Source organism: Montipora capricornis, chromosome 8 (assembly GCF_036669925.1).
Source record: "Montipora capricornis isolate CH-2021 chromosome 8, ASM3666992v2, whole genome shotgun sequence".
NCBI classification, from domain to species: domain Eukaryota; kingdom Metazoa; phylum Cnidaria; class Anthozoa; order Scleractinia; family Acroporidae; genus Montipora; species Montipora capricornis.
In genome coordinates, this window is record NC_090890.1 from 29,778,519 (window position 1) to 29,788,518 (window position 10,000).

Here is a 10,000-nt window from a genome sequence, read left to right on the forward strand (position 1 = left end):
TTGGAAATACGAGTCTGGAATAAAATTGTTTTGTAAGTTGTTTTACTCATCGTTGGTGCAAAAATTAGAACTTTTTTCATGTAATCAGTCTGGATAATTGAATGAGAAAAAGAGTTTGTAACCTACTAATTAGTATAGGTAATCACATGAGGCCGAGTACTATTAAGGATTAATTGCACGAGTGTTTTCGCGACTCGGGCAATTTGGAAAATTTCCAAAACACAAGTGCAGTTAATCCTTAATAGTACGAGGACTCATGCGATTACTTGTTTATCAATAAAGGGCAAGCCCTCTCTCTCTTGATTACCAAAAATGCCCTCGATTAAAAAAAAATGCCCTCTGTCTCAGCCAATCAGCGCTCAGTAATTTTGCCCTTTATTGATAAGAGCAGAAAGTTGCTTCTCACGGCAATAAATTATGATCACTACAGGTTCTAACTCTAACCTTGACCGACATAGCCACGCAGTTATTGAAAGCTAACCGTTTTAAAATGGGTGGTTCAACTGAAATACTGTTTTTCAGCGCAATTTGAAATGGGTGCTTAGACTGAAGGGTTTGAATTGGGTACAACATTGAGTTAGCCGATTTGATCGACTGTTCTTAGTTCATGGACAGACCTGTTTCTGCAACCCAGGAGTGAACGACCGACATGTCACGTGAATGATCTGACAGGTTGGAAATGGTGCTATCGGCGTTGGAAATAACCGACATCTCGTCATCATCACGGAGTTTTGATGATTGCTCCCTTATGTCTCGTCCGTGATAGTGAGTGTGCGCAATTTCAAGAAATTGGAATGCAGATGCGATCCCTCCGATGCCCTCATTCTCCACACTGACCTCCAATCCATAAACTGCTGCTTTTAGAACTTCCAACATTCCTCTGAAGACATTGCGAGAGACTCGCTGAAGGAATAAAAAACGTTGTGAGTGGGACTAAAAGCAGGCCTATCCAGGACTTGAAATTAATAACAGAGCACATAGCTCTACACCGCTAATAATTTCACGGACTGATTTGTTGTAAGGGGTAGGGCCCAATGGACCGAGGCCCTCGAGTAATGTAGTTTTTTTCTTACCGGGTCTGGCCATTATTTCAATACTCTTTCAAAGAGGAAAAGAATCAAAATCATCCATGTATTTCCCTTGGTTGTCTTCATTTTTCAACATATAATCTGTTGAAGTATTGATAACATCTAGCCATCTAACCTGCGTCATCTTTTCCAAGCTTAATAAGGACTCTTTTTAAAATTGCGCTCTTGATTTGCACGCAGATTAAACACTGGTCAAAAGGAATATTGCCTCACCCATACAACCCCCTGAGACAGGTCTAATCTTAACACCTGTCACCTTTCCTGGTGTCACCCTTAGGCCTAGACAATAGTTTTTAAAGCCCAAGGTCAGAGTTAATCAATAGCTAGAATCGCTTAACCAATGTGACAGCACAGACCTTTGATTTTTATCCAAAGGCCGCTTACTTTGAGTGTAAGTTTTGGATTTCATGGTCCGCCATTACTCACGTTCAAAACTTACCGATTGGACCTCACAGGGTTGGATCCTGACGTTAAAAGCTCACTAGCTTAAAATTTCAGCAAGTTATATGCAAGACGCGAGTTTAAAAGTCTGAAAGCCCGAAACTCCCGTGCTGCATATTAATTCTGCAGCGTAAAAACGCATTGAATTCTTAAACTAGTGAGCCTTTGACGTTATTTTCTCCTCGATCCAGCTCTCTCAAGATCTTAAAGTAAGTAATGGCGGACCATTAAATAGGAAAATTCCAGTTGAAATAAACAAGTGTCTTTTTTAAATCGAGGCTTAAAATTTTGGTCCCTTAGTGTTTAGCTAACATAGCTTTGAAATCCAAAGAAAAATAGGAATTGATTTTTTGGTCACAGGGGCACTTCAAATCTTTTGACCAGTAAAAGAAACGTTAAGGATGACCTGTGGCCTGGAGATGGCGCAACCATCAATTCTCTTTCGAGGCATTTACAGGCAACAAAAAGAAGTTTGACACTTGCGAGTGCAGATACCTTAAACTCGACTCGCAGAGTTTATAGTTCATTTTAAAGGTTGATTATACTTGATACTTACATGAAAAATCATCTTTTTAAGTCGGACAAATTACTATCCACATAATTTAACAATGTTTTACTTTGGATATGGAAACTTTTTATGTTGTCACGGTGACCGAGCAAGGAGAATGGTCACCTACCTTAGCCTCAGGAAGAGGAGACTGGGTTGAGTCAGTCCCAGTGCTCCAAGTAGAAGAGGAAGAAGACGGTGCAGACCATCCAAGAGAGAGCGAAGACAAGGTGTTCCACCAGAGTTTAGGCTGTGGCAAGTACGATACAGTGGATAGGCAGCTTAGTAACATTCCAAAAAGCAGAGCAACTATGCGCTTTAGGAATCCAGAAAGGTAAATTCTGCCTTTTGCATGCCACAAGCAAAAATACTGCTTCTGATTGTTGAGTGAGATTTCTTAGTTTTCACTCACACGATCAAGGTTAAATTTTTTGATTGAAACAATAAAAAATGCTTGTATGCAATATGAGTTGAATTCCCAGAGGGATAATTTGGGACCTCAACTTGCCAACTGCAAAATCGTATGAAAACAAAGGATGAGCTCTTTTACAGCTTTTTTACTTAGTGGGCATAGAAATGAAGGGAGACTGGAGGCAACCTAGCCTTGGTACACACATTACAGCATTTCTTGCGTTAATACAAACCACTCAAGATTGTAATAAAATTATAATGGTCTGTATAAAAACAAGGGCTATTTTGCATTCCTGACAATTTCGTGGCTAACAAAGTGCACCACTAAAAAATGGACTATCCAAGGAAAGCAATGATAATAGCCCTTTTCACGATTAGTTTTTCTCATTTGCATTACAATGTAATCTAACGTGGGTGCAAGGCAATTTCGGGTTAAAACTACAAAATAGCCCGAAATGCCTCACATACATGCTAGACTACATGGTAATGCAAAATTAATGAGAAAAACTAAGCATGAAAAGGGCTATTGATTAAGATTACACAAAATCTTTTTTCTGGACCATTCCATATCCCTTCATTTTATGCTCACTCAAACTTCTTTCATTTCTTGACATGTTTCATTTTAAAATTTAATCCTTTCTTTACATATTGAAGGTACATTTTACTTAAATTTCATATAAACAAAAAAGTGTTTACGAGTTAGTCTTGCCCAAAATTGAGATTATTTTACATTTAAAAAACAAAAAGGGTAAGATTAAAGATGCTCTTCACAAAGTATGCTACCCTACGAGCAGAGTCTCTTGCGATCTTCCTAGATAAGTTGGGAAAAGGAAAAAAGACACTGCCAGCCGCCTTGACACTCTTTGATTTGCCACTCATCCAAAGAAATGACTTGTCAAACCTGTTTTTAAAATTTTTGCACATGATCAATCACCACGAGTCATCAATATCTTTTAAAATTTACAAAAATGTGGCAATTTTTAACTGTCTAAATTCCCATGAGTATTTCAACTGTATGTCAGTTACAGAACTAGTCTGTCAGAAACCTATAAATTTTTCAGTAAAAAATGAATAGCAATTTAAAAGTATGAACTATCTTGAGTTTCCAATGAAATGATTTCTTGGTTATCATGTGTTTTCCAGACTTGTTCAAAAATAACTGTTTGTTTTCGTTTGTGTTTTCATGGTTACTGGTCACACGTGACTGACACTGAATACAATTTAATTTTAAACACATGCTCATTACGAAATGTGTAAGTGGCTGGTAGAGTCTTCTTTCCTCTTCCTGACTTATCTAGGAAGATCGAAAGAGACTCTGCGCCGCAGCAAAAAAGTATGCAAAAACAGCAGAACAAAATGCAAAAAAAAATATTACAGCCACATTTCAGAGTTAAAATGCAAAACAAAATTGCAACCACAAAACAACTGAGAATAAAAGCAGAAAAAAAACCCACATTATGAAAGAGACTTCCAAAAGAAAAAGTGTCACAAAAGCAAGAAGCAAACCAGAAGAAAAGATGACAGAGGCCTTTTAGGAGTCAGAATTAGCAAAATAGATGTTGTAAATGGCAAAGGAAAAAGTATTTTTAAAGTAACTCAAAAGGCCATTTAGATAGTACAATTTGAATTAAGATGACTGCCGCCTGCAACACGTTTATGCCAGCATAAAAAGACACAAATTGCATTGTCTGACGCAGGACAACAGCATCTTTTGAACAACTGAAAACACAAAAAAAACCAAAGCAACTTTCACAAACTTTTTTTTAAACTCTGGTTACCATAGTATGTACAATTCGTTATCAATAGTTGTATGTACAGACCAAGCATCATGCGCTAAAGCAATTTAACACAGCAGTCACAGGCAAAAATTGCAGTATCTAACAGGCCTTAAAAAAGAACTGTGACCTTGCACAGGAAAACATACACAAATGAATGCTTATTTTATTTGTTAAATGGTCATAAGCGTTGGTTACCATTAGTCACCCATCATTAGTCCCTTAGTAAATGTTAAGGTCTTAAATTATGTTTGTTTGGATTTGAAATTTACGGGACGTTGACATTATGACTTTCAATACTTTAAATGAGAGAGAAATCAGATTGCAGGTACTAACAACATTATTCGTGTCTTGTTTTGAGTCTACACTTGTCTTAGAGAACCCACTTTGCACTTGTTTATACTGTGCCATGAGGAGGGATGGAGGAATTATGCTACTGATGAGCTGTGCAACAAGAAATAAAACTTGAAAATTACAAACAAAATACAAATTGAAAATAAACATGTATGGTTACCATAGCATTGCAATAATGGGGGATCACAATGGCTGGTCAAATGTACTATGGGACCATCTAGCCACAGTTATACATTTTTCTTTCCACCAATCAGACCACAATGCATGTCATTACAAATTTAAAACCACCAATCAGAAGCCTCCATTTCCAAAGATCAAAACATGGCTAGGTGGTCCCATAGCAGTACTATTTGTACCTATTTGTAGCCATTGTTGCAATTGGTGGTACCAGTTTGTTTTGTGGTCATTTCTTCCACTCATTGCAAAATTTAGAGCAGACTAACAAAACCTACAAACTTCAGGGCAGGGCAGGGTAAAACAGCCAATGCATACTGTACCAGCAATACTTTTGCATTGGAGGGTCTAAAACACAGATCACAGGGTCACTGGTACATGTAAGTGTACACGTCACTGTGTTAACAAAAAATAACAACACCCAGAGTGTCCCCAGCTCTAATGACTATACAAACGTGTTTTAGATATAGGGGAAACGTTTGGCTTAGTTGTTCATCAGTGTAGAAGGGAGCCCTAGTTTTGACCTGCAGAATGAGTGACCAGTATTTAAGACCTGCCTCTTTGGCACAGTCAGATTCTGACCTTCCTTAAGTGATAAAAAGTTATATTTCTAAAATACATTTCCCAGCACATAAAAGCACATAGAGACAACATAATACATACAAACATAACTGAATGTGCAAAACAGAAACAAAACTCTTCAAACACAAATTACAGTGCTGAAATAAAAATATGATTGCTTATCAATGAGCATAACTTGACACATCCCAAAAATTGATCACTTGATGCATGCAAAGCATACAGTTATATCCCTACAAAAAATTAATAGGATGGTGTCAATTTAATAATCTTATTTAAATAATATTAATAGTTGTGAATTCCTGATTCTGCTTACCATGTCATCTACAGCATCTGAGCTTTTATCAGCAGATGGGACACTGTAAAGACGACTGGCCACCATAACTCTCAGAGGCTCATCACACATCAGCCTGCGAAGTCTTTTTGATGCAAGCCAACCTACGCCATCTCCCTTCATGACGCCGTGAATGACTTCCTTCAAAAATTGCTGATTTTCACTGAGAAGCAAGGCCAAAAACATGTTAAGGTACTTGTTATCCATCTGCCTAATAACATTGCATTGTAAAAGATAGGCTCTGGTTTTCCTTCAATGTCAGCCTAAAGGCGAACTTTGAACTTCTGCAGAGGCCTGACAGTTAAGGTGATTTCCAAGAAATAGAACTTGTCATAGATTTCCGATAAAAGTTTCTTGTTCAAATAGAAAATTGAAAATGGGCCACTCAGATGACATAAAATAATGTTATTACAGTAAACATCAAATGCATTACTCATGGTAAAAAGATGTCAAACTTTTCTTAACTGGCAACGGTAAGATGCACAGCACTGTAACATGCATGAGCCCTTGTAAACGTGGTCAAATATTTTTATCAACTCAGTTGATCCTACCAAAAAATACACTTGTTGCCTGAACAATTCACATACTGAACACATGAAATTGTGTATAGATCTGTGTGTCTTACTGTAGTTCTCCTTCTGCCATCTGTTTTGTTGTTGTTTTGTCTTATGTGTGTATTTATTTTTTTACAATGACTGCAAAACTCTCGCGTGTTTGCGTGTTTCTCGCATTTTTGTCTCTCGTTCTTCTTGTGTTTTGACTTAATTTTGACCCCTCTGCCTTTTTGTTATTGTAAAAATCAGATTGATGTCAGTTTTTCATGCGTCTGTCCTGTTATTGACAATAAATTTCGTCATAACATTGCACAGCTACTTTGACAATGTTATGACAAAATTCATGATCAATAACAGGAGATGCATGAAAAACTGACATCAATTTGTTACATTTTGTTTGATTATGTTGTGTGTTATGTGTTGATGATGTCCTTATATATAAGGTACATTAGGTGTAAAATGCAATTGCAAATTTCATGTGTAATATTTGTAAATAATAAAAGAGTTAAAAATTGTAAATTTAAGGAAATGTGAATCTCTGTCTTTGAATGTCAATCTCTGTCTGTTGTGAATCTCTGTCTCTCTATCTTTTAATTAGAATCTCTGTACGGTGGCCAATTTACATTATCAACTATGTTGATAAAACCAAATTTTTGTATGTACTGTAGGTATTGTATTATACATAGTGTGGAAATATTAAAAGACCATTTTGTGACATATCGTGTTGATTTTGGAGTGGGTATTTCCAGCAGTGCTTTTTCTTCATTGGCCGTTTTCACTTCTCTGAACTTTCTCTTACATGTACCCAGCATTTTTAACCAACCTTCTTCAACCATCGACAACAAAGAATAAGGAATGAAGGCAAAAAAAAAATGCTTTTAAAATTACTATACTGTTTACAAGCTCCACTTGTTTTTCTTGTATGCTGATATTTTCCCTTCACAATTTGAACCTTTGTTCAGACTCCCGAGGGACACGATTTTTGTGAAATGTTTTTGAAGCTGTTCAAAAAACTAGCAGCACATGTTTTATAGGGTTTAAAAACATGAGGCATAGCGATAAAACACTGCTGCTTGTTTTTAAACATTACTTAATGAACTAAAATAGAAAGACTTTGACATTTGATGTTTTATGCCAGCCTGGTTACAAGGACAAAAATAACATAAAACATTTTCAGAGACAGAAGGGACCGTACTCTTTATATAACCCTGAAAACAAAAAAAATGCAGTTTACCTTTGAATTTGCTTTTCTGCTGAAGTCTGCTTTACGAGAGAAGGCCTTCCTTGTGCTCTCTCTCCTGGCAATGGTGCTTTCTGTCGAATTCCTAACAATAATGACAAACAAAATGAAGACTCTACCTTGTCAAATGTTTTGCTCAGAGGTCACTTTTTTTTTTTTGATGAAAATGACTTGCATATTTCCCATTTTATATCATTATTTTAAATGTGAATGCTACATTATAATGCGAATGCAATACACAAAAAATCTTAACCCCGGTAGATTTGCATTGAGTACAACATTGAGTTAGTCAATTTGGTGTATTCACACACAGCCCTTAATTTTGTGGTAGCCAAACTTGCGTGGTCAAGTAATGAAAAAGAAAGCTCACCAGGAAAGGGAAAGAAAGGGGATTTTTCTTCTTGCAGTGATAGTTTGTTCGGAACTGGATTGGTTGGAATTTTCTTTGCAAAGCCATTCAAGACAGGTTTCTCAGAAATTTCTTGCTGTGCTGGTTTTGTTACACTGATGGTGGATTTTTTAAAACTATTCCACAAGCCTGTAAAAAAAATGTAAGATTAATAAAAACCTTATTTGGCATACTTTGTTGAAATAAGTAATTTCCAATCTAAGCTAAACCTATCTAATTAATGTTGATCCTCACATCTGTCTGGACAATAGACCATTTTACAGTTGTGTGCTTAGTTACCTGGCCTTTGAATGAAAGTGAGGCTGGAGGTGACCTTGCTTTGATAGAAACCTCACTGCTTTTCTTAGGTTAATGATGTTGTTGTCATGCTAATAAGTAGGAATCTACATAAGAAAAGCTGTGAGGCTTCTATCAAAGCAAGGTCACCTCCAGCCTCACTTTCATTCAAAGGCTAGGTAACTAAGCACACAACTGTAAAACCGCTGACATGCTGGTGCAATGCTCTACCAACTGGGCTATGAAGCCACTCAGTGGGCAGCTAAGTGCAAGGATGACTTCTCCCTTTCATCTAAAACTCACAATTCAAACATAGAGTACACATTTTATTTCATTCACTGATTAATTTTGATACACTGTATGCAGAAGTTATTTATTCTTGGTTTTCATGTCATGCAAGTATCACACGAAAAAAATACTAAAATCGCCAAACCGGCCAGACAAAAAAGCGTTTGATTGACCCTATTCCAGAATAAGAATATGTGGAGTGATGATTGAAACCGTACTATGTTTGGCGCGTTTCGAAGCAGCAAGGATAATAAAAATATGTTTAAAATAATTATCATTTTAGCAAAATTAATGTTTGACAATTTTAGTGTGAATCTCCGTAAAAACAAAGGATTCCTAATTTATAATTATTCCATGTATTCCTATTCCGGAATACGGTCAACGCCAGACGATTTTACTTGTCAATGGGGAACCCCTGGGAGTCAATGGGCTAAGCACCATAAGCACCAAAGGTTACAACCTTACCTAAGACAGCTTCAGTGCTGTTCACAAACATACTGTTTTGTTTGTCAGGCAATGTGGTATGCGCTGAAGAGCCAGACCGAGAAGATGTTGCCGTCACAAATGTGTTCTCGCTATCTGTGTCTGATGTGATCTTCCTGAGAGGTCTGGGAGTGGGTGGATTAGACACAGAATATGAGAAATCTTCACTGTCGTCATCCTGAATAGAACAGGAGTCACCACTGCTGAGTGAGCAGGTAGCTGAATCTGGCATTCCTGAATCAGATGGCTCATGCCTACACATTAAAAGAACAAAAATAATTCTCCTTAGCTGTGTTCTGAAGGCTATTCACCAACCAAGAGCTATTTACAATGTACATGACACCTCACAGATTCTCATACCAGTGTCAATTCTCTCAAGTCATTACTATAACTTCGCCATAAATGTTATACCAAAGGAGCTGTGCTGGCACAGTGTTGAGAGCACTCGCTTCCCACCAATGAGGTCCGGGTTTGATTCTCAGATTTCTCAATTCATGTGAGAGTTGAGTTTTTTGATCCTATACTCTGCTCCAAGAGGTTTTTCTACAGGTACTCCAGTTTTCCCCCCTCAGCAAAAACCAACCTACAGTACATGTACACTGTATGATCCTCAAAAATCAACCTATGATGGCAAGTTGATTAAATATACATGCAAAGTGTCCCCATTACAAGTAGTGCCTCAGTACTAAATAAATAGAGGATATTACATGCATGACCAGGCAGAGATACCAAATTTCTCTTTGAGTGTTAATAAATAATTTCAACAAGGGAAGAGAAATTTTGTATCTCCAAGTGGCTGTGTAATATTCTGTTATCATTTCACGAAAGGCATGGAACGGCGCGATTTTCATATGTAACCATAGCAACAGTGATCATATCGTGTGTGAAAATAACATGCTATCTTCAGGTGTGAAGATATCATGTTTTCGTGTTAAAGCTCAGTTGGTAGTTCATTGCTGTTTATATTAAAAAGTTCATTATTATCACCTATTAGTACGAGTTAAAACACCACAGGTTAATATCAACTGCTTGTACTACAATGTAGAG

At 37.0% G+C, this 10,000-nt stretch overlaps 1 protein-coding gene across 3 annotated transcripts in view; it reads right to left on the reverse strand.

The window, feature by feature from the left end:
• The window catches only part of LOC138059280 (MAP kinase-activating death domain protein-like), a 41,294-nt gene that overhangs the window by 18,168 nt on the left and 13,126 nt on the right, over window positions 1-10,000 (reverse strand). Inside the window, exons 7-13 of one of the 3 annotated variants that reach the window (XM_068904848.1) lie at window positions 8,936-9,207; window positions 7,868-8,035; window positions 7,492-7,582; window positions 5,686-5,866; window positions 4,599-4,706; window positions 2,207-2,326; window positions 618-903 (exon numbers count right to left, since the gene is read on the reverse strand). In XM_068904848.1, the coding sequence (XP_068760949.1) occupies window positions 618-903; window positions 2,207-2,326; window positions 4,599-4,706; window positions 5,686-5,866; window positions 7,492-7,582; window positions 7,868-8,035; window positions 8,936-9,207 (1,226 nt within the window). The remainder of the gene's footprint in view (window positions 1-617; window positions 904-2,206; window positions 2,327-4,598; window positions 4,707-5,685; window positions 5,867-7,491; window positions 7,583-7,867; window positions 8,036-8,935; window positions 9,208-10,000) is intronic. The other 2 variants (XM_068904849.1, XM_068904850.1) reach the window with 2 other exon arrangements.